This window comes from Phasianus colchicus, chromosome 2 (genome assembly GCF_987193195.1).
Source record: "Phasianus colchicus chromosome 2, bPhaCol1.hap1.1, whole genome shotgun sequence".
Lineage (NCBI taxonomy): Eukaryota > Metazoa > Chordata > Aves > Galliformes > Phasianidae > Phasianus > Phasianus colchicus.
This window is the reverse complement of record NC_143437.1, coordinates 34,536,025-34,563,950: the sequence shown is the minus strand read 5'-3', so window position 1 is coordinate 34,563,950 and position 27,926 is coordinate 34,536,025. Positions and strand designations below refer to the sequence as shown.

At 42.5% G+C, this 27,926-nt stretch overlaps 2 protein-coding genes across 18 annotated transcripts in view; one reads left to right on the top strand and one right to left on the bottom strand.

Moving 5' to 3' along the window:
- DESI2 (desumoylating isopeptidase 2) overlaps window positions 1–15,864 on the top strand; it is a 41,284-nt gene extending 25,420 nt beyond the window's left edge. For 7 of the 11 annotated variants that reach the window (XM_090135333.1, XM_090135335.1, XM_090135332.1 and 4 more), the window contains 4 exons: window positions 7,408–7,480; window positions 9,268–9,361; window positions 9,697–9,838; window positions 11,920–14,100. In XM_090135333.1, the coding sequence (XP_089991459.1) occupies window positions 7,408–7,480; window positions 9,268–9,361; window positions 9,697–9,838; window positions 11,920–12,153 (543 nt within the window). In that variant the 3' untranslated portion in view covers window positions 12,154–14,100. Of the gene's footprint in view, window positions 1–757; window positions 968–1,019; window positions 5,242–7,407; window positions 7,481–9,267; window positions 9,362–9,696; window positions 9,839–10,859; window positions 10,967–11,919; window positions 14,101–14,701 lie in introns of those variants that run through there. The other 4 variants (XR_016464167.1, XM_090135336.1, XM_031592806.2 and 1 more) reach the window with 4 other exon arrangements.
- Window positions 14,189–27,926, bottom strand: part of HNRNPU (heterogeneous nuclear ribonucleoprotein U) — a 44,603-nt gene continuing 30,865 nt past the window's right edge. For 6 of the 7 annotated variants that reach the window (XM_031592859.2, XM_090135329.1, XM_090135328.1 and 3 more), the window contains one exon: window positions 14,306–14,446. The gene's annotated coding sequence lies outside the window, so the exon portion shown is untranslated. Of the gene's footprint in view, window positions 14,233–14,305; window positions 14,447–27,926 lie in introns of those variants that run through there. The other variant, XM_090135331.1, reaches the window with a different exon arrangement.

The following is a 27,926-nucleotide window of genomic DNA, read 5'->3' as shown; positions in this document are numbered from 1 at the left end:
CTGAGCATGGAAAGAAGATGCTGGCCTGACTCCTCCCCAGCTCTTTCTCAACACCTTCCAAACTGCGAGGAACAGAGGTGATCGGCAAGGAACGAAGAAAAGCCCGTGAGCTCAAGAACTTTGGTTGTCACAGATTTCAGACAAGGTTTCGACTACTGCTGTTTTAAGACACAAGCCCATTTTCCTCAGCGCCCCCTGATGCGAAAGCGGCTTCTGCCTACCAAACCTCTGGTTTGCAGCCACCAGCCCGGTCCCAGCCGCCAGCCAGAGGAGCAGACGGAGCGCACGGCGCCGAGCAGTCAGGGGCCGCACGGGCCGACGGCTCGATGGGCACCGCGAGCCTTTACCGCCGGCAGTCCTCGCAGCCCCGACGGCCCCGAGGGCTACGCACCTGCACGGCCCGTCCCGCGGGAGCCGCTCCCGGCACACGGGCGGCACGGCGCGCCCCTCCCACGCGGAACGGCGGAGCGACGCGGGGTGGGCGGTGCCGGGCAGGCCGGGAGCCGCGCCGCACGCCGGGAGCTGTAGTCGCCGCCGTCCCGCTCCTGGCGGAAGGTGGGGGCGGGCTCGAGCGGCTCCATTTTGCGCCCATCCGAGGGGCTCCCGGCCTGCCCGGCGCCGGCGGTACCGGGGCCGCCCGGGAACCGCCGTTCGCGCTCTCCCCGTCTCCTCCTGCTGCCGCCGTCGGGGCGGGGCCCGCTCCCCGCCGCCCGGCCCCGGCCGCGGGCTGAGCGCTCCTCCCGCGGGCCGGGCCCCGTTCCTCCGCGGCGGCGGCTCCATGGTGCCCGCCGCCCCCCCCCGCCCCGCAGCAACAGGCGGGACGAGGAGGAAGCGGCCCCCAGGGGTGCCCACCGCCCCGCCGCCGGCCTGAGCCGCGCCGCCCCACGGGAGCAGCCAGCGGGCTCGGGGCGCCCGCGGGCCGCCGGCGATGGCGAACCAGCTGGTGATCCTCAACGTGTACGACATGGTGAGCGCCCGCGGGCCGGGGCCGCTCGGCGGCCGGGAGGGGGTCTGGGGGCGGCGCGGCCCCGGGCCTGCGGGGCCGGGAACTTTCCCTTTCTCCTTCCCTCCCTCCGACCCGCGCGGGGCTCTGTGCGGGGGTGACGCGTCGCTTCTGCTCGGCAGTGAAAGTTTGGCGTGCGGCTGGGTCGCGCCGCCCGGCTGCGGGGTCCGCAGCTGCAGAGGGGCTCTTCCCCTCCTCCCTCTCCCTGCTGTAGCCGCAGTAGCAGCAAAGCGTGAATTTGTGCGAGGAGTTCGTCCTCGTCCTTCAGAGGGTTCCTGCTCCGCACGTGTCGCTGCACAGGGTGCTGGCTGGGGGTAACCGCTGTCTTCGGAAAGGCAAAAGTTTCTGGGTGCTTTGTCGGTATTTTTGAACTGCTCTGGCATGGCCGAAACTTGGCAGGAATAAAGGAATTGCCTCATCCTGATCTGCGATGCTGTGAGCTCACCTTGGCTTCCCGTGTGATGCCTGGCTGACACCTCCAGCAGCTGTTGCGTTGCCCTGCATGCAGCTGGAAGCTGCTCAGCTGCCATAGTAACAAATGAGGCGGAAGCACCAGTATGGTACAGCCACAGGATAAGTAATATTAGGGAAATATTATCCCTTAATGCGCTTCAGTCGCTGGAAATAAGATCGACTGCCACTGGTTGTCCTCTGAGCACTGTTGGCCCTGTGGTGAGGGGCAGGGAGGCTTCACAACAGCAGTGGGAACCATGTGGGACGGGTTCTCCTTGAACCACCACCAGTTTTGAAGTTAACTTCTGGTGCTTTGGGAGGGTGAAGGAGCACAGTGCAGGTTCTCATTCAGAGAAGTGCATCATCTTGCTTGAAAGTATTGTACTCGGGTGCTTGAGTATTTGCTAGCATTTGATAGAGAGCTGTCTTGCTTGGACTTAGTTATGCATCTGATTGTTGCCATTGGTTTCTGTGGTAGGTATCAGAGGGAAAGAAAACAGTGTCCCAGTCAAAGGATTCCCTTCCACTTCCCATGCCTGTGTTCTGTTGCCAGTGAATGCAACCTGTTACATCTGCGTTGGGTTTCCTGTGCGGAGCATGGGGGGTTAACGGGGATGGGAGCAGCTTTTGCTATGACCTGCTGAGACGGGCAGAGGAATGGGGCCTTGCTCACCTGGCCGAGCACACACACAGGGCCTGCGAGGTGCGGTCATTGTGTTGTGTTATGGTAGACCCAAGTGGGAAGGATGTGATATGCCGGACTTCTTTGGGCTGCGACTGAAAAATGTGCGTGGGAGAAGCTCTTGTAGTCTTAAAAGAGCTTGTTTTGTGTGCATTAGTTATAAATACTTGTATGGAGAATGAAGCAGGACTTTAGTTCCAAGGCTGTTACGCAAGCAATTACCCGTGAAGTCGAAGGCATGGCAACCTCTGATGTGGGAGGTGCAGCGACCTTGGCTGTGAGAGCCATCCTGGGAAGGCTGCAAGGAGCCACGGGCAGCAGCAGGAGGGCTGTGCTTTCCCTTGGGATGTGCTCAGTAGCTGTGTCTCTTTGTCAAGGAGAAGGAGAGTCTGTAGGCCCACCGCCTGCGGAAAGATCTCATTCTCCAAAAGAAGCAGGCCAGCAAAGCTACCTGTGGGTGTTTGGTCAGATTGGGGTGCTTGTTGTGTGCTGGTCTGCAGCTGTGGTATCTGCTGAAGCTGTACATCACCACAAGTTATACATAGCACGAGCTATGTATAGACCACTAACTGGGATGTTTGTTTATCTCACCTCAGCTATGGCTGTTTTATAATCACATCTGTGTTATTTGACTGCTAAAGAAGCAGATTTCTTTTAAACAGGAAAGAAAAGTTGAGGTTCCCATAGTATCTGAGGTATATCATCAGCATGCAGCCTTGAAATCTCTCTCAGAATGATCGCTCGGTCCATTTTATTCTTGCTTGAAGCAGGCACCTCAGTGAAGCCTGGCTTCCTGGGCAGTGTTAGTGTTATCACTCTGAGAGCCTGCTGAAAGCAGTGGCATGGAGGGGGAAGTGCAGCTGTTTTGGGGTTGTGTTTGTTCATCAGGTGCCTCCAGTTGTGTACTTTTGGCTTTTGATATTTCACGGTTGTGGTTTGGGGTGTTTGGGTATTTGGACTTTTGTGGGGGGGGAGTTCTTTATTTGGTGGGGTGCATATTTTTTGTCCCATTCTTTTTTAGGGGATGTGTAGGAGGGCACAAGAGAGCACTATTTGTCCTGTTAACGGGATCGACACTATTGTAACTGCAAAGACTGTACAAACAGTTTGGTGTCAGCCTGTAGCTCCATCTCAAAAACAGCTCCTTCCATGCAGGGACTGCAGGGTATTGCTGCTGTTCAAGTCTGCACAGGACCAAGTTGGTTGCTTTGTAGCATATACGCCTCTATTTTCCTTATCACTCGATAAGGAGAAAGCCTGGGGTAAAACCAAAGGGTGAAGAGGTTCCAAGTTTATTCACTTGTATGGTAACTTTACAGAGGGAAAGAACCTTAAGGGCATGTTTATGTGTAGTAGCTCATGCCTTCAGAAATGCTTTCTGATCATTAAAAGGGGCACGTGAAGACCAATAGACTGTGCTTGGAGCTGGAGTACTTTGTATCTTCATTATCACAAACCGCTGTCCCTGTAGCAGTATAGGTTTTTTGTGCCCGAAGTAGCATCCTATTTTTCCAAGTCAAACAAGGCGTTAACGATCTGAACTATTAGCATAAATGAGAGCTCTGAAGAATGTAATGAGGATGCTGTTGAAGCAGTGGGATTAGTGTCTCTGTCAGTGCAGTGACATGACTTTATTATGCACATAGAAATATACTGCCTTAATATTTTTGTTTTGATGGTTGCATTAAACATGAATCCCTGTTTCACAAAATGCCTTGCTGCAAAATGCTGAGGATGTGGAGCTGTGCTCTTAGACTTTTTTCTACAGTAAAATTCAGATCTAGGACTGAATCCTTCAGGACTAAATGAAGGGAGTCTGTTTCGTGCAGTGGAAGCATGAGTATAGCTTTTGAGATCAGTTTGGGTTTCCAGATTGTAGTGCGTATCACTGAAGCAGCCAGCTACTTGTATGTCATTTAATCTGTTGTGATCTTTATTTTGTAAGCTGTATGTAATCTTTTCAGCTGCGGCCAAACTCAGTGTACTTTAAGCTGTGATTGTTCTGCATTTCTTTCTTCACCGAGATAAGGCATTTTGTTCAGTGGGAGAACGCCACCGACCTTCCAATAACTGATTCAGATTAAGTAATAATTAGATGTAATTACTGTTCCTAGGGGGGAAAGTAATTCTGCCTTACTGAAATTCTTTTGTCTTCAGTTCACCTAGTCTGTTCTTATGGAAATACAAAGCGAAGTGCTTTTGGCACTACTTTCAAGCTGCTGATTTGTGTTTAATCTGCTGCCACTGCTCCATTTCTGTAGTCAGGTAATCTGCATCCACATACTTACGTGTTACCAGCAGTGAGCACTGCTCACCCAAGTAACACGGGCTTGCTGAATAGTGCACTGCAGCAGCTCTCCATCCCATCCACCTGCCCCTGTATGGCTCCTCGAGGCAGCTCGGTGTCTGCCTTTCTGTTGTGCTCCCATCTCTTGCATCAGGTTTTGCAAGGTTGTAGGAGCAGAGTTGTTTTTTCCTGCCCAGTAACAAACTAGTTTTATTACTTCCAGTGCTTATGGGGTATCTTGTGTAAGTTGTGTCCCCTTGTCAGGCAGCAGATCTGACATGTGTGTGATGGGGGGAGTTATTTGGAACTCAGCGGCCAGACTCAGAATTTTCTGCCAAAATGGGTGTCCTGGTGAGGACTAGAGTTCTGCGGACCCTGTCCACATCTGTTTGAGGTTACATAGAGCTGGACAACCATTCTCATTAGGCAAGCACACTTTTTGCCTGTGCTGACAAACTTTGTGTTGAATATTCCTGTGGTATTGATTATAAGTATAAATACAAAACTATTTTGAAATGATGAAGTGGACAAGTGTAGAAAATGAGCTTCAGAGGTAGGTTTACGTTTAAGAAGCTCTTGAATTGTTCTGGTTTTAATTTCACTTCAGTGAACAGAATCTATTTTTTACCAGTGCAGTTGGGTAGTTTTAACTTTCACCTGGCCTTCTCTGTTCTGTTTCTCTACACCAACTAGGTTTAGCCCCATGTGTTTCTGGATATACTTGAGCTGAGAAGTTGGATTAGATACAAATGGACTGGCAGCACTTGCTCTTTTCTAAGAAGAGAGAAGGAAACAATTTGTTAGACCCTTGTTAAGGTGATGGTGTAGTACAGTCATCCACATCCCACTAGCTAATGTAATGATGGATTAACAGAGCCAGCCATCAAGGCCACTTGCAAAGTTCAGCCTTAAGCAAAATGTATCCACAGATCTCAATGATCCTTGGCCTTAAATATGTGCAAAGAGCAAAATCTGTCTGCTTTTAACTTCTGTTGACAAGAATTCCCCCAGCTGGCATGTCTGAAGAGCTCATCAAATCCTTGGTGTCTTGTTATGTAGATAATTATCATGTCCTACCACTGCCAGCACAACTGTGATGTTTGGTGACTGCTAGTAGCTGAATTTGGGGCTGAATTTGGTGGTGCTTAGAATAAGGATGACTCTAGAAGCCACATACATCTATTTCTGATTGTAACATTATTGGCCTGAACTATTCTTTTTGCCATTTAACTTTGATTTCATGAGTGGCATCTCACTCCAAAGTGTAGTGGATCATTCTTACTGGGAGAAAAATGGCTTTCAGAAATGTTCATTAAATGCCAGGCCAACTAAAATGTCTGTAATTATGTACTAACTCCAGATAGCACACTTGACAGCGTGACACCTGTCCCCTTTTACATTTTTATTATCAGTTATGCTGTTTTAATAGTGACTTCTTATCAGAAAGCACATATTATGTCAACAGTTTGTGTGAGTAAGATAGCTTTTTTCTTTTTCTTCCCATTTACTAAATGAATAACTTGCTGAAGGTACTCCCCCCGTCCATGTCCCCTCTGAGCTGCCTCCTTGCAGCCTGCCCTGCAGCCCCACAGCTGTGTGCATTGGGAGTGAATGAGGTGGGAGGGAAGATTCTGAGGGAGAAATTGATGGGATAAAGAAAGATTGATGGGTTTTGGTGAGGGGTTTCTCTTCCTAGTCTATTTAAGCTTTAAGGACGCACCTGAGAGTCTTTATTTTTCTTGAGCCTTTCTTGGAGATTCATAATATCACTCTCTGAGGAGCAATTTGAAAAATAAAGTTGTGACGTAGCAGAGGAAAGCCAGTCATTTTGAGGGTTTCTTTTTTCCAAACTTTGTGCGTCTTGATGGTGCTGAGGGTAATTGTTAGCTGACAGGCACTCAGCACTGCTACTTTCAAAAAAGAAAACAGAAAGCACTGAGGAAAGGGTTTTTCTTTTCTTTTTTTCCCCCCTTTTCAGGAGGTGAGTGGCAACAGTGCTAAAGTACAGCTATGTTTCTCATCATAGAAGTGATCAGCAGGGATAGATTAGAAACATACTGGAGGTATGCAAAGGACATCTGATAAATGGAGTCAGATATATCAGGAGCCAAATGGCAGTTCAGGTTGTTGTATGCTCTAACAATCAGAAGGATCAGTGTGGTGGAATGGTCATACAAGAGGTGCGATGACAAAAGGACCCGTGCCGTAGAAAGGTGTTACAAAAGGGAAAAAAAAGCTCAGCCATCTCTGAAGATCTAGGCTTGCAAGGGAAACTCCACAAGGAAGGGATTTCCAACCAGAGATCCTTCCCCAGTGGCAGTCAGCCCTTAAATGAGGTCTAAGAGAGGTGCAGCCAGGCTCCACCCCTTCCAGTCACACACGTGAATTGCCTTCACCTGTGCTGCCAGGGCTGACCAGGTCCTTTCCCCACATGCTCAATCAGTGGTTCAGGCTGTGACTCGGCAGCTCCCATACATATGGTCCAGCAATCTAATATTCAAAGGCAAAATATAAGCTAATTTCATTCCATCTTAAATACCTCTTGAGTTGTGATAATCTGGTCCTACATCTTGATGTCCTTTCTAAAAAAAAAAAAAAAAAAAAAAAGCAACAAAAACAATTTTGCTCATGCAATATCATTGCAGTTGATTCAAGTATGTACTCTGTTAGGGGAAAACTTTAAAATTTTAACTTGGTCAAAGATCAAAAATAATTAAAAAGTGGATTTCTCCCAGATATGGGCTCCTTGGTTGACAGACAGTGACTAGCAGCACTAAGACACGGAGTAAAACCTAATGGAATTAACTGACCATGTATAGTTAATGGCATACACTGTTCCAGTTAAAGAAAAGATTTTGCAGTTTTATTTGGTTGACTTTCATGCTTTTGATATAGAGCGATGACTATCTGTCAGTCTGCTATCTGAGGACAAATCTGTATTGGAAACTAACTGGAGTGTTTTCTGTTCTTCTTTCCTTTTAGTATTGGATGAATGAGTATACTTCTTCCCTTGGAATTGGAGTATTCCATTCGGGTATAGAGGTGTATGGCCGAGGTACGTACATAACCTGCCTTTTGTGCTAGCAGTGTTACTAAAACAAACAAATGCATGTCAGGTAGTGAGGGAAGTCTGGTTCCTGAAACCTGTTTATCAGTTTCCTTTCAGAGTTCTCTGGAAAAAAAGAACACGTGGGTGTCAGTAATTTGGAATCATCCTGCATTCTTGTGTAAAGCTGTATGTGCAACTACATAAGAGTCTACAGGCTCTTCCCCTAGAAATAGCAGTATGTAGCTCAGGTTTTGAAACATCAGCTGTATGCTTCATATAAATGAAATGAGATCGTTTCATCTGTATTCTGCCAGCACTTGTGCAAGGAGTTAATTTTTAACTGTAGAGACTGTAGAGTTTATTTAAAAGGTAGATTGTGCCTGCTGTTTATTTAAAAAAGATAGACCTCAGATAAATAGAGCAGCACAGTCTGAATTTGCTAAATGGGTTGTACTGTGGGATGCAGCTTCCTGAGCTGTTTTGGGCCTCTTTCAGTTCCTGCTGCTGCCAAAAAGGGTGTTTATGAGTGTGTTGTAGCATAGGCTTGGATCTGAGGTCTTCACACCTTCTGGGAAAACCAGCCTGGGAGGTGAAGGTATTGCTATAAGTAGTCTGTTTAAAAGTAAATAAGCCTCAAGGGTTGTTTTGTTTTGTTTTGTTTTGTTTTTTACTGTTTGGAGGTGAGTGGGAGCAGCAAAAGTGGTGGCATGTGATGCAATGCCAATGCTGTGCCAAGTATCTTATGCTGGAGGTGTTTCAGTGGCCAGAGCAGTAATACTGCCGTTGGGTTTGCAATGGTGAATTGATGAAATATAATGCTTATTGTTAAAAAATTATTAAAATGTCATTTAATTCAAACCAGAAAGACCTGATTTGTAATAGTGTTGTGTCTTGAACACGCTTGTGCTGTGCTAGATGCATGTGCCTCCACTTCCTGTTCAGGTCATGACAGCTTTCTTTCTCATGTTAGAGATCATTCCCCTGCTGGAACAATGACTTGCATTTTTCAAAGTACCTCACACATTATTTCTTTACCTGTTGTAAAAAAAAAAAAAAGATTATCCACAGAACTGCATGCTAGACATGGATGGTTTAGTGCAAGTTTTTAGGAAAGGAAGTATGAAGTCATACTTAAAGCTTTTTATTATTACCTTGGGAGTGGCACATTGTGTTATCTTACAGACACAGAAGGAAGTTGAAGCATACTGTGATACCTCCATGAATTCTAAGGACTTAACACCAGCAGATGTCATGTGCTGACTGCAGATCCATGCACGGGTTTATTTTTCTGTTAGAAAAGAGCTTGGGATGGTTAACTGTTGCTTAGCAAGAGATTCAGAAATGTATTAGGCTAATACTAGTTGCTGCACATACAGCTGTAGCACGTCATCAGACCTTTGAGGATGCAGTACTTCAAATCTCTAATCTAAAAATATGTAAGAGGATTTCTGGAGATCAACACATGTAAAACACATAGGTAGAATTTACAATTTAACTTTTAAATCTTCACTTCTACAATGAAAACAACTACATGCTTATTAATTAAATCTGCTGATATAGGAAGTTTCTTGTCAGTTTTTGCTGAGGTCGACTACTAATCAACAAAACAATTAATTGCCAGCTCCTTGCTTTTGTTCTCCAAGTGTAAATGTGGCATCTGATGTCTAGCTTTAGATCCTTGTGAAGTTCTCATTGACTGGAAGATCCCTGCAGTTGATCCACCAGTCAGAGAGGTCTGCTTTTCTTACTTTTACTTCATATCATTTTTGTTGAATCTGAGTTTTCTTTTTCAGAATTTGCCTATGGTGGTCATCCATACCCTTTTTCTGGAATATTTGAAATTTCTCCAGGAAATGCTTCCGAGCTAGGAGAGACATTTAAATTCAAGTAAGAAAAATCTCTCTTCTTGTTTTTGAGAAAATAGGTTAAAAAAACAGTTTGTTGCATGGATAGATATGTTAAATGACACTTCAGAATTTCTGACTGAGAAAAGACTGTTTTCTTTGTTTTGAAAAATAAGTGTACAGGTGTACACTTAGCAAGGAAGGAATCTCATATAAGATGAAAATAGTGCTGTAAAATGGAATAGAAAAAAATCTGTCCTTCTGGGTGGGCAGAAAGATCTTACCACCCACAAAGGGGTGTATTTTGAGCAATGTGAAAACAGTTACCCACCTATTTCATGAACGCCTGATCATCCTAATCTCTGTTTCTCTTTCTAGAGAGGCTGTGGTTCTAGGCAGCACTGACTTCATGGAAGATGATATAGAAAAAATAGTAGAAGAGCTTGGAAAAGAATTCAAAGGAAATGCTTATCACCTAATGCACAAAAACTGCAATCACTTTTCTTCAGCTTTATCTGAGGTAAACAAACACTGGGGTCTATAGAAAGGTGTGTCCCAGGTGGCTACAGAGCATCATCTCCTTCCTGTCCTTTGGGTTGTTTGGCATAATTTCCAGCCTCTTATCTCTGTTACCTTGTGTAAATGTTACCATTTCTTCAGATATTTTGTGTGTGTGTTCTTGGGAGAAAAATGCAAGCCTGTGCTGCCAAAAATGCTGAATGTTGTTACATGCAGCTTGTGTTCCAGAAGGTAGTGCTCCTAATTGAGAGACCCAGTAAAGCAAGTAGTAACAGGGTTCCAAAATCTTTACAGACACTTCAGAGACAAGTGTGGGAGACAGAACCAGATGTAATTTCCATTACACAGTGCCCTTGCATTCAAGTACTTGCTAAAGAATAACAGAGGCATTGAAGTTTCACAGATGATATTCAGCTTCTGTTTGAGGGGCTTTTGTCAAGTTGTCCCTCTGCCATTGCCTGTGTCCTGGTAGATACCTGTGTGGTCATGCAGAATATCTGACTGAGGAATTGAATGGGCTTGGCATTTCCCTCTCACCTTTGCTTTAACCTTTCCAGTTTGCCAGCACAAACAAATGCCTGATCACTTACATGCTTGCACAGACACAGGAAAAACAAAAAGTCAGGAACAGGTAACCCAGGACAATGAAGGGAAAGACAGTTGTGTTTTTACTAGTAGTTGCTAACCTGTGCTCATCAGAATTTATTCTAATGCTCACTGAAGTTTTCCCAACAAGGACTGGCTGTGTTTTCCATGAGAAACTTCCATAAAACTCAGCTGCTTTTTATTCAGAATATTCAGTCTTGACAAAGCACAGGCTATACAATGAGTATGCCGTCATGTCTGATTTCCAGTGGTGCTGGAACATTTTGAGATGATTTGTGTGCAAAGCTAGTAGGAATAAGTCTGGTGACATACTGATGAAGCTGCAGTTGGCATGAAACCTGGCCAATATAGCCAGGCATTTCCTGCGCTCATGAACTCATGCTCATGTTGTTTCTGTTTTAACTCATCCTATTTAGTGTTCAAGCTGGCTAAAAACTAAGGATATAATTTCAAGTAAAATGCTCTTCAGTTACAACAGAGTAATGCTCTTGCTAGCTGTGATTTATTCCAGATTTGCACTGGGGTAAGTAATACCAGATGCAGTTAAGTAAAATAGGTCACTTCTTCAGTAGTGTCAACAAAAACGTATAATGACTGATGTGCAGTAAAAATGACCATTTAATGCAACTTGTATGTATTCTTTGAGGAGTTGAAAGCAGCTTTGCATTGTATAGCCACTCTTGTTGTAGTGAACTTACAGTCTGTGTGCTGTAAGACACTGATCTCTTGTCCAGAGTTATCAGAGGCCATCACAGTAAATCATAGAATCCTTAGAGTTGGAAGAGACCTCTGAGGGCCTTCTAGTCCATCACCCCTGCAATGAACAGAGACATGCACAGCTAGATCAGGTTGCACAGGGCCTGATCCAGCATTGCCTTGAAAGTCTCCAGGGATGGGGTGTCAGTCACATCTCTGGGCAACCTGTACCATGCCTCACCACGCTCTCTGTAAAAAAAAATTTTCCTTATATCTAACCTACATCTACCCTCTCTGAGCTTGAAGCCATAAAAATTTCCCCAGTCACATGCATAACTCCACATAACTGTAGCACTGACACTGTCTTTTTGCTTCATTTCTGGGTGTTTTTTTGTCATTGTGAGCGCTCTCCTTCAGCTGCTGTTTCTGAGGAATTATTTGTGAATATGAAAAATACCTTAACTCATTTATTTGCCTTTTAAGGAAATTATTCACAAAATGAGGTGGTTGGGCTTATTAGAACTCTAACAGCAGTAATGATTATTTTTTTAAAATAAAAAATAGAGTATAACCACATGTCAAACTTGCAGTGGAAAAAACTGTCTGCAAATTGGGACACTGCTTTTACTTTTGGTGGAAATTGTCTTCCTGCAGCTAACTTGTGTTTTGTGATACAGAGATAATTACTGTGAAGAATCAGCAAAAGCTGCTGCAGTGTGACTAACATCCATGACTGCTCTGTCCAGAATATGAATTCTTTCTTTTCCCCTTTTCTTCTAGATTCTGTGTGGAAAAGAGATTCCACGATGGGTGAATCGTCTCGCCTACTTCAGCTCTTGTATACCATTTCTCCAGAGCTGTCTGCCGAAGGAATGGCTGACTCCTGCAGCCCTCCAGTCCAGTGTCAGCCAGGAGCTACAGGATGAGCTGGAGGAAGCTGAGGATGCAGCAGCATCTGCTTCCTTGGCAAGCTCAGCATCCGGGTCTAGAACTGGACGCCACACCAAATTATAAGTCCTCCTCCAAAGTACTAAATGGTTTGAAATACTTCAGTTTAATCTCTCCAGCAATTGACTTTCTGACAGAACGTGAGAGCTGACTCCAGAACATTGTTTTTATATGCAAAAATGGCTCTCATCAGCCCCTGTTTCAGCTCAGGATTATTTAAGTAGCGAAAAGAATTGCTGGGAGAAAAGGGAAGGATTTTATGTGAAGCCACCCTTTTCATTTTCACCTGTTTGCTAGACCTGAGTTAACATCTTGTATAAAGTAGAACTTAAATTATTTGTTTACAGTATTGTGTACTGCTGTTTACAAGTCCTATAAGGACTCCTGCCACCATGGAAGAAGAGAGAATGTGAGTTTTACTGGCGTAACTCGAAGGCAGTGGTATGATGCCCTGGCTATGAACTCTCCCCTTTGTTTTCAAGATTTAAGGCAGGTGAAACTTAAATTTCTGAGAAATGCTAGAAACTGCTGAATGCTATCCATGTGAACAGGGTACCGTACGTTCAAAGTGGCTGATGTAAACAGGTAGATTCCAGGATGTAGGGAGACTGATTTTTGTGTAAGATCTGTTATTGAAGTATGACCTCTACATTCATGAAGTTGAGGATTTTTGCACATACGAAGTGAAATTTCTATCTCATTACACTGCACATTGATCCCTCACATTTTGTTTTTTCTTTTAAATTCAGCCATGCAGTTTGCATAGTATCTTCTGTCCATATTTACAGTCTACTTCAACCAGAATTTAGATTTATGATTATCGCCTCTTAAAAACATCAACAGTTTTTTCACTGTTTGTGTTACTTGATTTAAAACTTGTATATACAAAGTTAGTACTTGTATTATTTTTTTTTAATTTTTATTATTATTCATGTAGTTTGAATAGCATAATACAAGCCATTTATGGTTGGGGAATGGCCTTGCTTCCTGCTGCTGATTTTTGCTTCATTTAAGTTTGTAAACATCAGTGGGTTTTGTTTTTGTTTTTTTTTTTTAACTGATATATTACCACCTGGTTGTGCATATCTGCACAAATTATAGAGAAATCTTAATTTATTTTCCCACAGTTTCTATCTGTGGCATTAACTTTCCTGTCAGATGTAATGAAGAAAAACCTGAAAATTGCTTATGCACCTGCGTGTTTACACAGCAGAACCTGCTAATCTGCACACGTAATTATGTCTGAAGGTAAGAGATGCTATTTTCTAAAACACAGAAGTATGTTTGCTGGTAGATTATAATTAGAGCTAAATTATAATTAGTGATCAGAATATATAATGGAATGCCTTATTCTTGTTCACTTACCAAGAGAATTAATGGTTCTTCCAGTCATTAGTGTGAATTAGTGAGGTTCTGTTGTGTGCATAAGGGTACAGTAGCACAAATATGAGGGAGGTGAGCTTGTGTATGTTGTAAGACTCGCTGCCTTAAACTGTAACTAAACAACATCTATAAACTGATGAGCTCTCCAAGAAGTGTGCATTACTAGAAGCATAAAGGATTTCTACAAGCTTTATTTTTGATCTGTTGCTCAGTTTAGTTTTTTCATCAAGGGTAATACTGACTCTGTTTCTGTTGTTCAAAAGGGAAAAAAAAAATCTTAGGAGGCAAGAATGCTTAATGCTGTGTATTCTCCAGGCCATGGGTAGTCAGTGCCATGAACCCTTCAGGAAGGTACAGTAGGTTATGTTCTAGTAAGAATTTGCATGATGGCCAACTCAACTAATGGTTGAAAAAAGCGAGTTGTTTTTCTTCTGGCAGTTGGGCTGAATCCTTTGGAAGACAGTCTTGAAGCTTTCACTCATCTTCTGTGATGCATCGTAGTGACAGAAAGATAAGCTAATATTCAATATTGAGGGAAAAATCAAGAGCCATTCTTTTTTCAGAAGAGCGGGATAGTTGTAGAAGTCTTGTTATCTGTGCTTTGGTACGTGTTTTAATAATCTCTTCTGCCAAGTGGGAAATGCTTAAGACTGACAAGTCTACCACGATATTTCTTTGGTCTCCAGAAGTTGCACATACTGACTCGTTTTGTTTTTCACTTGAATCTCTGAATTGGAGGTGGGTTTTTCAGTTTATTTTTTCCTGGTGTGAAAATGAACATGGTGGTCTCCAGTCAGCTCTCAAGCATTACAGAATGAAATATTGCACTACTCACAGCTAAGGTGACAGACCATAGGTAGGTCGTTCCGTCTCTCCTGTGCAGCTGTAGTAGTAACGTGACTCTCTTGGCCAAGGCAGGTCCTTTATTTCAGCTCAGGGTTGAGGCCACTGATCTAGCAATGTACTGTAGCTCTTCCTAGGTTTTAGGAAAAATAAATAGAATAAATTTTCATTGCTACCTAACTCTTCTGTACCAAAACCAGCTTTTTAGGCTTCTAAGATATCCAGAGCTCTAGGTCTCAAGTCTCTACACCTTCATTAACACAACTACAGTATGTACAATGCAAGAAAGTGACAGATCACAGCACAGTTTTTGTTTAGAAGTAAAACTAAGAATATTTTTTATAAAGCAGACTGGAAAGTTTGTAACAATTGTTCATTTTATCGGTAGCTGTACAGATGAAAATACTGTCTCCACTTTTTGTTTAAATACATCCATTTGTAAGTCCTGTGAGGAAACTGACACCTGAACCCTGAAGCTGTTGGGTATTTCATCAAAGCAAGTGGTACTGTAACTTCAGTCACGTGCTGTGAACTTGGCCTCCGCTGGATGCCCGCAAGAAGTCACCCTGCCAGCGGTTACTCCGATTTGTTAGCAATAGAGCAAGTTACCTTTCACCAGCATTACTGCCAAGCAGGGATTACTTTAGTCTACTAATGACCACACTGTGCTAGGACTAGAACACTCCAAAATGCTGTGAGAAAGCTGGACACCTGTGGAGTCTTTTCCATCAAAACGGGTAGAAAAATAATTTGCTACTTCAGGGTTCTGCTCTGTTTACTTTCTCATTCTCGTTTAGTTTTCTGTAAGGTAATACTTTTGATACGTAGTGTATTCCTTAACTCTGTCATTTTATTTAAATGCCATTTTCTGTTCAGCAAGCCAAAAAAATCCAATGTACTGTCAGCGTGCACCAGATACTTCAGAGTGGCTTGGTAAAAATATACTTGCATTACTTCTAAAATTTGCAATGCAATTCTGATCACTATTGATACATAGTAATTTTCACTGTTGGAAGTTGGTTACAAGCTGAATAATCACTGATGCATTTTGTTTTGTAAACTTGTATTCAAGTTTACTGTACTACATAGTATTTGTATAAAATTCAAAGAATTTTGACTTTTGTTACCTTGTACATGGCAACAAGTTGTCTAGCATCTTAAATCCATCTGTTTATTAAAAATACTTTTATAAAAAAGACAGTTGACTGTGCTTTTCTTATTCTCCCGGTACCTGTAGCCTGTGTTTATCAGTGCTGTGTGAACTGACATTTCTTTCAAATGATGCCTTACGTGAAAGGTGGGTAGCTTTGCTGTAGTTACTTCAGCTGTATATAGGCTATATTCTCATTTGGGCAGTTTGGTTTGATTGAAGCATAATTAATTAAAAGCTGTTAGTTTTTAAAAGGCTAGTTTCTGAAAGTTCTCGTATTCTGCATGCCAACCAATACCTGTGGGCATGCAGCCACTTGGAGTACACTTGGGTTATATTGCAGGTATTACATGTCATGCTGATGTGCTCCAAAACCCAGATCTGTAGTCTTGGCTTTGCAGCAGACTAAACAAGTACTAGGTAATGCCCCAAGGGGCTCAGCTGTTAGTGACAGATCACTGACAGCCAGCAAGGAACCTGGGCTCTGTGTTTAGCTATGCTTTGTGAGCTAAGCATGGCATCTCCACGTATGCTGCTGAAGAGGAGTGGCTGGGATAGGAGCTGGTAGAGAAGCTGCTGAAGTATAGGTGCGTTACTTTGTCCAACTGGACCTGAATGACCGTGAGAGCTGCAGAGGTGCGAGGAGCTTACTGAAACAAGATTTGACAAAGGAGACAGAGTACTTCTCTTAAAACTAATAATGCAAATAGAAAGATCTCTTCTGCCTGGGGATTTTCCGCTCTACACTCTTCAAGATTTCACTTCTGTCATCTCTTAAAAGCAGAAATTTTGAAAATGTAGATGAGTGAGAAGTTGTTGTACGCTGTTGGTCCAGAAAACACACCTGTGACATCCAATGGCCAAGAGTGCTTATCCACTTTAAGGCAGCATTCGGTACCCAAAAGGTATATATAGGCTAAATGTGTGTCAGGTACCTACCTGCTGAGCTGGGGCATGGGCAAAGCCTATTAGGCTACAGCTAAACGTGATCAACCCCCAGCAGGGAGGGTCAGGAGCAGAAGACTGTTCCCAGTAAGTGCTTTGCTCCAGGGTGATGGTGAATGTGGGTTAGGCTGCTTCTATCCTGTTTCCCAGGTCTGAATGGTCCTTAGTGTTTGCTCAAGCAAAACAGGGCTTTCCTCCCAGAATAAGAATAAAGCCCAATTAAAACCACCTAATGACAAAACAAATCATCTCAAACAGAAAATGACTTGCATTTCCTGCCTGGGATTCTGAAGCTTATGGGTTTTGTTCTGCTTTTCCCATTCCCAATTTGCCTGTGGGAAACACTGCCTCCTCCCAACTTTACTAGCACGAGTACACAATAGCTTGTTGTTCTTTGCCTGGAAGGAGCTGCTGAACATTTAAATAGCTGCAGCTGAGTTTATTTTTCTTCTATATTTCAACTTATTCATTACTACAGTTACAGGATCCTGAAAGCGAGGGCTTCGAGAGTACTGGAATTTTTCCTCTTTTTCAACAAATTAATTCACATGTGTTAAGCAGTATTATTTGAGTAAGGACTAGCAAGAGCTGATGATAGCATAGCCAGCTCAAATGTAAAAGTCACTGATGTTCTTATGTTGAAGAGACATAAAAAGCACAGTAAAGACACTGAATGAGAACCAGGAGGAAACAGGCTGCATAGCTACTGTACCCACTGTAATGCAATGGAAAACACAACAATGATGGCAGAGTAACAAAGTCCTAGGCTGTAGCAAGTGAGGACCTGCTCAAGTGCAAGAGCCGTGGGCACAGAAACAAAGAAAAGAATCCACGTACCTTTGGAAGGCCTCAGGGATCTCCAGCAAGATACCCTAGCCTCCACTGTCAACCCTTAAATGAGGTATGGGATGAGGTGGATTCTGGCTCCACCCCTTCCAGTCACTCAGATGCATTGCATGCTCCTGAGTTCCCCTGGGTTGGCCCTGCGTTCCCATCAGGTGCTCAATCAGTGGTTCAAGCTGTGACTGAGCATTCCCACTACACGCAGTTACTGTTACATAGGTATGATTTAGGGCTTTGTAGTAAGTGGAAATGAAAGTCCATATAGTGCTCAACAAAATGCAACAATAAAGCACTGCCAAAAACTGTTCCTGAAATGCAAAACAGTGTCTACTGTTCGTAATGGCTGCAAAGCTGTTCTGTTATCTTGTTTCACTGTCCTTTTAGCTTTATGCTAGTAGCAAACCAGATACTGGTCTAACAAAATTCTCTGTCAGCAACTGCATTTTCAGTTTCTCTGTTCTGGATGGCATTGGAAGATAAGACTCATAAAAGAGGAGTCTGATTTGTGTGAGTATGTTTCTGTGTTTCTTCCAATTCTTGTTCCTAGATTAAAAAAAAGAAATCAGCAAGACCTGCCACACACCCAAACTCCTGCCAGTCAGCCAAGGCAGCCTGCTCTGGGGGAGGATTCCCAGGCCTTGGAGGATGCTCTCACCTCTGTAGTTGTTTTTTTTAAGCTCCTCTGCCCTTCAATAGTCTTATGGCTTCCACACACAGTAAGAGGTTTAAAAACAGGATGACAGATGGCTTTGGTGGGCCTCTCATCTCTGCACTCTTCTGAGAAGCCTCACTTGGTTGCACTGTAGGTCAGGGTAGCTTCGGTTATCTGTTCTAAAAATGCTGAAGTGGCCATGACAAACCAACCAGGGAGAGTAGAAGGGTGACCCACTGGCTTTCAGCTTCCACAATCCAGCAGTTTTGGAGCTGTCTTTTGAAAGTGGCAGTGCCCTGGGCTAGCCCATCCACAAGGACATCTTGCGCTGCTCCAGGCAGCCCACTGCCAGGCCAGCCCAACATCCACCTTCTCTCCTGTGTGTGGCAAGGCCTTTCTTGGTTTCCATGGGAACCAGCTGCTGTGTGATACTGTTACGAAAAATATCCTATAATACTAAAACTCAAGGAAATGCTTTGCTCCAAGGAAAGGGATTTTTCCTGTGTTTTCCTGCCCACAGTATAACAACACCTTCATAAACATCACAGATGCCCGAGCCAAACCCCAGAAACGAGTGTGGCACTGCCAGATCTAGGTAGGGTTTAGCAGGTGGAAGAGGAAACAGAGCCAGAGCACTTCCAGGTTTTGAGAGCTCCTGGCAGGTGTGGGTCAGATCAGTACAAATGGCAGCACTGCTGCTGCTGCTGAAGGTGAAACCCACTGTTGACACTACAGATGCTGGAAAAGAGCCCATGAAAATACAGAGGCTTTTTCAGGAGAGAAATGGCAGGGCTCAGGTTAGGTAGAATGTCTGGAGCTGGGGCTCATAACTGGTGTGTGCTCCCCAGCTCTGCCCCAGCAGCAGCAGCTGGAGCCATGAGAACTGTGCTTTCCATGCAGCGCTGGCACCTGCAGGAAATCACTTCAATGGAAGAACAACCTTCTTAATGGGTGATAATAAGGCAAATTAGAGGAAACATCTGGAAACAGAAGTTAGCAGGCTGAAGTTCATTTTTAGCGTAAGTTCTGATAAATTTTGTCAAAGTCGCTCCAATATTTTACAAAAATGCAGTCAAGAATACAGAAATACTGAAGGCAGCCAAATCAAACACAAGGCATTTTTGTTCATCATGCAAACATTACAGCTGATCATGGCAGTAATAAGTGTTCATTACTGAGAAGTTCCCATGTTCCCTAGTGCAGAGAAGGCCACATAATCTTATAAATGAACATTTTTCTCCATTTCTTCTGTGAAATTCACTCAGAACAATTATAATGAATTAGTCCTGACCTCATTTGTGGAGACACTCCCGTAGCAAAGCTCTATGCAACTTGAGGAGATAAAGCTAGAAATCCTCGGAGTGCAATGCCTGCTCTGTTGTAGGATTTTTTCATCTCCTTGTGCAGTGCTAAAGCACTGCTATGCAAGCCTCAGGAACATAAGCACTAATCACTACAGTTGTGTAACCGAAGTCATAAGGAAACATACAAAACAACAAATAAGCAATTAGATGCTACATTAAGAAGCAGAATTTAGTGACTGACAGTCCATCAAAGGAGGAACAAAGTCCCATGGCAGACAGCTCTGGTAGTTCATGGAAGAAAGATGCAGCTCAGAAAATGCCTCGGTACGGTACAGATAGCAAAATGCCTCACGGTGCTTGATTTAAAATGTATGCTTAGATTATCAGTAACGTGATAGAAAACAGCACAGTGGTCATTCCATAGATGAGGACAGCAAAAGAATACATATAGAACATATGAGGCACCAATTGAAACGTACAGAGCGGTAGCTTGGTTCTTTGGATTCAAGCTGATGGACAGTTAGGGCATGATTCAGTTGCCTAAATTCAATTGCATTGGGTCCCTCTTGGTTTAGCCACCAAAACATAAGGCACTTTTCCAGCTGACTTACTATTGCCAAGGAAGCAAAGAAAATCACATATATGTGAAAGGAACTTGTTTGGCAAGGACAAGATTTGCAGGATTGAGCAGGTTCCCTGTCATGTAGCTCTTCCTGGGTGTCCACCTGAGTTTTCCTTCCAGCTCACATCAGAGGAAAACAGCAGGAGACAGAGCTGCTTTCAAAATGTTCTTTATTTGGTCTTAAAAGGCAGTTCAGAGAGTTGTATTGCCAAACTTTATGTCAAAGTTACCCATCTGCTTCACCAAAGTTGATGTAATCTTTTTAGATTTCAGCAAAGCTTCTGATACAGTTTCTCACAGCAACCCTGGATGTACAGATTTTAAGTCCCAGATTTATTTGGAGCACAATAGGTGTCTCTTTAAAATTTTACCTATAATAGGCATAATTTTATGTTCTAACAAGACATGGTAAAAGAACAGTCTCTAAAAAGAATGCCAGGCATTATGTCATTATGTTTAAGTCAAATTGTGAAACAGTTCCCAAATCCTCACCAGTTTATTTATTAGATCTTCTCCAAAAAAAAAAACGGAGCTGTTGGACATTTGGAGGAGTACCATTTAAGCATTTTATTTATATTTCAGTAACCATCCTTTCAGCTCCTTGGTTATTAGGGGTGTTCCTAACATCAGTGTCACATGTCAGCATGCTTGTAAGTGAATATGACTTTGAGAATAACTACCAGATCCAAAGCTAAAGCAGGTAATTGATGAACTCCTGCAGATTTCAGTTGAGAAAAGCACTAAATTTTGACACTGTCATTATCCACAAATATGCTGCAACTTTTTTCAATCATTTCACATTCATATGCAATTTTACTTTATAAAGAAAGACACACAGACTGATTTTTTAGCTAATTTTTAAAGGCAAACTGTTCAGAATCTTCAAGGTTATGTAAACGCTTTTTAAAACAGAATTGTTTATAATTAGGATGGCTCATTTTCTGGAAAGTTCCTGGAATTCATTTTAACATATATTCCTGAATATTTCACCAAAACAAAGAGCTCTCCAGAGCCCTATAGCCTATCAATAGCTTCAGATTGATTATGGTTATTAATATTCGTTGTTTGGGGGGGGCAGATGTTAGACACTGTGAGTTTTGATAAATGCTAAAATACCATACAATCAATACACAACAGCATCATTAAATAAATCCTACTTTCTTATCCAGAAGAATAAGAAATTGTTACGTGGCTTCTATGTCAGCAAGAGGTTAACATATTTAAATGGCACTACATTCTTGGGGAAGATAGGTCTGAAAGGGATTCCAAGGTGCAATTTTGCACAGATTTCTATCCTAATGCAAAATCATTTATTCCAGCAGCTTGCCTCTACTGTCCTTGCGACCTCATGTGAGGGATACTGTTGCTCCATCCATAAGGAAATGCTTCCTGTTGCCTTTATCAATCTGTCCTCAGCAGGAGGCTTGGAAACTAACAGATTCCTCATCCTCATCCCCATCTGTGTTCATTAGGAACCACATGTGAATAAATCAGTTAAAAATCTCTCAATCTGGAGAGCTCCTTAGATATAAAAAAAGTCAGTGCCCCTTTGGTAATATTCAGAAGGGGAACAGCAGTTTTCTTCCTCTTGCACTTTGCCTAGTTGCTCTCACAGGATAGGAAATTTTCTGATCCCTGTTGTGAACAGCTGGGGAACTTAGAAACAAAGAAGTTATTTGCCCAGAATCATCTTGGAAGAAGAGATTAGATAAAAACCTCACACAAATCCTATTTGCCTCTAGCATCCTCCTTGCATAACTACACTTCCAAGTCATCTCTATAATCAAATGCCTCCATAAAATACTGATGTGAAAGAAAAATTATATTTCATGTATTTGACTTTTTGTACCAATATTTGTAATCCTACTGATGCAGCCTGATCCAGCTAACATGACTAACCAGAGAAACCATACCATCAGGAAAGATGTGATCTGGAGAGTCAGGTACCTCACCTTAAATGTCTTCTCTCAAGTCATGCAGACTAAGGCTGCCTGCATGGCACAGAAACCACGAGCAGTCTGAGCAAAGTTGCTAGAGAAGTCCCAGAAGTCAGCATATTTTGGTTTTTAGAGCCACAGAAGAGCAGCTCTATCAGCACTACCATCTCTCACAGGGAGCTGCTGTTGGTTGCTTTGTTGTCCTGCATCTTGCTAGTAAAATATCTGCTACCCCTTTTCTTACTGTTGAGTGATCTTGGTGCTAGTGAAGCTATGGCTACATTAGAAATTAACTCAGTGCAATGTGTCTGAATCAGTAGATAGACGTGCCTGATGTTCAGGTGATTTACTTCTTGTGAATTTTTAAACATGATGAGCTTCGCTAGAAAAAAAATAAAGACTTTCACATGCTCCTTAACTCCACCCATGAGCCAGCAAGTACACAAGCATGGTACCTCCAAGCAGGGAATGGATCATTTGTGGCATTAGGGTGCTACTTTATATCGTGGAAGATGCCACATATCACTTTGTTCATAGGACCACACCCCTGTACACAGTTTTTTTTTTAAAAAAAGAAGCCTGTGCTTTGTTTAATTCTGGCCTTACCATTTGCAATGTGGAGGCTAAACATGTATTTAGTTGTCTTCCTGCGAAAGAGCGGGCTCCAGACATTAACCATGTTGCCACTCATCCCTAGGGCCTCTGAATTATGGGTGTTTTCTGTTCCCTGCACAACCTGTGCAAAGGAAGAAAATTCCCCCACTGTGCTGGAGTCAGGAGGACCATTTTCTTCACCAGTAATGTGCACAGCTCCCCATCTCTCGGAAGGCTGGCAGGCCCCTGGGGATGGTACTCATGTCCTGGATGCTCCCTGCTCTTGCACTGATGATGGCCATCAGCACGAGGTGAATCAGGGACAGAATGAGTGGGAAGGGGAACACAATTTAATGTTGTTATCTTGTCAAGTGTGTGGTTCTACAAGCAATCACCACAGATGGGATATTCAATAAAGGCTGGAAAAGTAAGGGGTGGAGCTGGTGGCTGCTACTGCCCTGAAGGGGAGGAAGGAACCTCCCAGGCTAGATGCTGATCTTCCATGGTTAGGAGTTAACACAATGATTCCAGGCTTAGTGGATCAGTTCAGAAATATTCAACTTGATCCCCTTTTTGAAAGCTCCCTCCTGCTTCAGAAACTTTTTGTCCACCCACCCATGGCGTTATATTTTTGTCTAGCTGTATGGTGGACATCTTGTCCAGAAAAATACTGGGAGAAACAGTATCCAAAGTTTTGCTGGAATCTAAAAAGATTACGTCAGCTGGCTTCCCTTGGTCAACCAGATGGGCAGCCTTGTTGTAAAAAGAAACTAAGACCACAGAGTTTATCCCTGTGCATCTGTGTTAGCTGTAACCAATGACTGCATTGTCTTTTGGGTGTTCTACAATAACTCACCATAATTCTGTCAGGCACTGATGTGAGACTGACAGGGCTGTTTTGAGCAGGGTATTCTTTCTTGCCTTTCCTGAAAACAGGAACAATGTTTGCTAGCTTCCAGTTGACTAGGACCTCTACAGATTGCCAAGGCTGTTGAAAAATAATTGAGAGATGTCCCACAGTGACATCAGTCAGCTCTCTGATACCCTGGGATGAATCCCACTGTGTCCCAGACCTATACACATCCAACTGGAGCCACAAATTCTGCACAAGTTCAGGGATGGTTGGAAATCTACTGTTACTGCATTCACAGCTCTCCAGCTCGGGGATTCAAAAGTGCTACAGCCTGTCATCAGTGTTGAAGACAGTGTTGAGGACACTTCTCTGCTTTGTCTTTGTCCCTGTCTGTGAGGTGATCATAAGGAACAGACCAGTGTTACCGCCTCTGGTCCTCCTTTTACTTTGGACATGCCTACAATTAGGTTGGAAAAAACAGAACTCTGAATAACACTTGTTTTTTAATACTCATGAACAAGTCTTTGAAAAAAAAAAAAAAAGAGAGATTTAAGATAAAGTGCTGTATCACAACAATCACCTCAATCAACTAATTTAAAGAACCCTCACAGGAGCTAAACAAATGTAAAAAGGAAATTATAAAATATACATGCCACTCCCAGGAGCAAGAATGAGACAGAATCAGATGGTACTGATACAATTATTCAGAATTACACTGTTGTAAACCCAAGCTAGCACTCTGAAGGACCATTCATCAAAATAAGCACTCTTTTCCCTTCCTCATCTAAGAAATGGCCCTTTTTTCCTCTCTGAAGCACAAGATTAGGTGAAGTAAGCTGTGCAGCTTTCTGCCAGCACAGACTTCTCCAGAACTGGAAGAATAACTCACCACCACCAGCTGCCTCTGATTGATGTTTAGGCTATTTTAGCTTTAATGGACCAGAAAAACTGATCTATTAGACATAAGTTATATCCAACTTTCTAAGAATTTTGAACAGTCTATAAGCAAAGTAATGAACTGTATGTTTAGTTTCTACTCTTGTTCCTGCAGAAGTACTGAGAAGGCATCAGTTCAACATACTGGAAAAATAAAACTATCAGCATAAATTAAGAGTCCTCTGCACAGCTTGGCAACCACAGAATGCCCATCCCAAGAGCTCTGCAACTGAATTCACTAAACAGCTGGCAATCTCACTGATGAGGATAACGGCATGGGTGAAGACAAACACGCGATTTATATTAGGGAGACTCCAAGGGCTTCTCCAGCAGAATAGAACATGCACACAGATCCCACCAGTCTCCCAGGAACAACTGCCCCAGAACCCCAAACAGCTCCAGCTGCCCTACCATTTCCCAAACCTTGGACTACCAACAGCCTCTGCCACCAGCCATCTCACGTCAGGTGCTCTGTAAGCTCACAGAGAGTAATGACTTTAGCCCAGCACCTGAGGCTAGGAAATTACTGTTCTCCAAAATTAAAATGTGACAGGAGGTCACAGCCCTTGGTAGGCAGTCACCAACAGCCTGGCCTAGCCAGGTCACAGTGTGGCAACAGAAAGAGAGCAAAATTTTTTGCTGGGTTGAAAAGCACTGGAAGTGTTTAATCTCTGAGCGTTCTCAGAAAGCAGCAGAAAATTTACCACATAGAGAAATATTTACATGCTAGACCCCACAGCCTGCAGGCAGCACATGATCCTGGACAGCTAGTAATGCAACCTCACAAGATGGTAAACTTTTAAGCCTTATTACATGATTTTTAGTGATATTTTTCATGAGTTGATTGTGAGTAGCTCAAGAGTGGACTACACGAATGGAATGCAGTGGGAGGGAGGGCACAGCGCAGCACTGATTCTCCCTCTTGCACCTGCCACACACACACAGTCAAATCAAAACCTGTGTGCATGACACATCACATGCATTTGTGGTCTTGGTGAGTAAAACACAGTGGTTGCTGATAATAATAATTCAACTTAACTACCTGTGTGTGTACCTGTGGCACTTCAGTGATGGCTGGGAAAACATCCAGTGAATTATCACTGCAGTGTAAATCAAGAACATTTACTTTAAAAACTGGTAATGTTTGCAAATTGTCATCAAAGCTGTGAATTTCATAAAGTTCAAAGGACTGAATTGCCACCATTTCCAGCAGCCTTTTTTTAAAGTATGGATGCCAATTATGGGAACATTTATTCACTTTTCTGAAGTAAGGTGTCTTAGTCAGGGTAAAATGCTAAAAAGATTTTATGACCTGCAACATGAAACCAAATCATTTATGGAATCAAAATGGAAATTTGTGCCAGAACATGAAGAGGAAAAATGGCTCACAGGGTTGCAAATGCATGGACATATTTAACTTACAGAAAAATGTGATCACATTTCTCTACTAGACTTTCATAAGAGAAAGATATCCCTTCACAACCACACTTTATTCCTGCCATTGCTTTCAGGCAGTACGTGCATTTGTGACAATTGTTTTCAAGGATGAAGCACAGGACAAGTAAAATTTCATCAAATATCTCTGATGAGCACCTTTAGAACTCACTAAGAATTGCAGCCATTGCCACTGAACCAGGCTGATGTATTAGTTTCACAGAAAAAAAATATACCTACTTTAACAGCACACTGCATGCAGAGCACAGCACCATAGCAGCTCTTGAACACTACTTCACTCCTCTCTTACCCTTCAATCAGTAATACCATTATATTCTAGTGCTGCTTGTGTTAAAAATGAACCAGTTGCAAAGACCTTAGCATATTAATGCAGTAAGAACATTCTTTCCCTTCCCTGAGATTTAATCTCAGCTAAAATTAAAGAGCAATAGTAATAAAAAAGCTACTTTAGCCAGTGCTGGATATACAGGGAAAAGCATAAGGACAGGAGAAACACACAGTAATACTTCTTCACAATACCCTTGCAACCTCCGGGTGAGGGAATTCTTAAGCCTGAGAGGGCACCTGAGTATTTAGCAGCCTTCAATAGATTACTTTTTTTTTTTTCTCTCTCTGAATTTTGCAGTAATTTTTAAATAGCTTATTTCTAAATAAATTTCTTGGCTCTTCAGCTTGTTAAGAATTTTCAGAAATCACATCCCAAAAGAAGCAATTATAGAAATATCTTATTAGATCTAGTTTTCTTTATTCCCCGATGAATTAATAAAGATGAAACCCAACACATTCATATGACATAGAATACGAGGCTTAGAGTTCAGAATAATCTCCCCCCCTCACACTGCTCATGAGGGAAACCTCCGGACAGCCACTCTATTTTGATAAAATTAGAATGCTTCTGGGAATTTTTGGCAGAAATACAAGTGGCAACACTGATCTGTGGGACCTGAATATAGAATGTTTATAGGTTTAGAACCATAGCAAAATACAGTTTTTAATGTAAAAGACTGTGATTTTACTGGTAGAAATATAACATACAAAAAACCCACATGCCAAAAAGTCATGACCAAAATACGGCAGATTTATAAAAAATTCATTTTCTGCAAATTGATCTGTAATTGGGATGAGTAATCTAAAGCCTATTAAAGTACCTATCTAATAATTTAATTACTTATCTAATTTCAATCTGATTACAATTAGAAAACTGACTGTCAAGGGAAGCTGGGAGGATCCCTCTCTATGGAACACTTAGATAAACACCTTAAAACAGACAAGCAAGAGACAGCATAACTAAAGTAGCTCTGGGTGAAAGGAATGGATGAGCAAATCTTCCAGGTTCCCTTCCACCTCCAGTTTCTATAACCCTACAATCACTGGGTCAGTATTATTCAGATTTGTCTCAGAAGTAACAGACATCTCCTCATGACTTCAATTTCAGAAAACACATTCTACATGTTAGAAAGTTGCAACTGAAAAAAATAATGGATCAACCCCCCCCTCTTCTCCCACCCGAAATATTACTGTTATCTGCTTGGAGTGGATTATAATGACGTATAAGAAAGCTTAGTGTCTTTCTATTTGCCACTAATACATTCAAGGAATGCTTTATAGACAAAATAAGAAATAGTTTCATCACATGAAAGATGTTGATTAACTAGGAAAATGTCAGTTCTGTTTTCAGTCAGATACATCCTTAAATCCAGTTGCTACTAAGAAGTCAGGAAATTCTAAATGTAACTCTACCTTCAGCAGTTTAACTGAATTTATAGTTATAGTTATATAGGTTTTATATAAGCCTTTTTTTTAATAGAAGCTCCTCATTCTTTTTGAATCAGGTGTTTAAATAAGATAAACAGATTTAGAGATTTGGCGGAAGAAATAAAGCCATAGAAGCCTGTCCTCATTTCCTTGGCATTAAGAGAAGTGCGTTGAACTAACAACTCTTACACATTGTGGCTAAAAAGATCATTTGTATGGGTAGCTAGGAACAACTTAGGCAAAGTTATCCCACAGAAAACATCAGCAAAGCCAATCCAGAATAAAACTGTCTTGCAGCTGAAACTTAATTTTCATGAGCACTAATGCTGGGGAAAATGAAAAAAAAAAAAAAAAAGGCAATTTGCTTCATTTAATTACAGTGTTGTTCCTGACTGCCTTGGCAGCAGAAGTAGCCTACACACGTGCTTTGTGATTGCCCCATTCTCCTCAACTCTGCTCCCACAGGTGTGGTTACTCTGACATAACCTGCTGGATGGTATCTCTACAACCATCATAGCAAACACCACCACAGAACTACCAAAATACAAGACCAAAATTCCTACATAC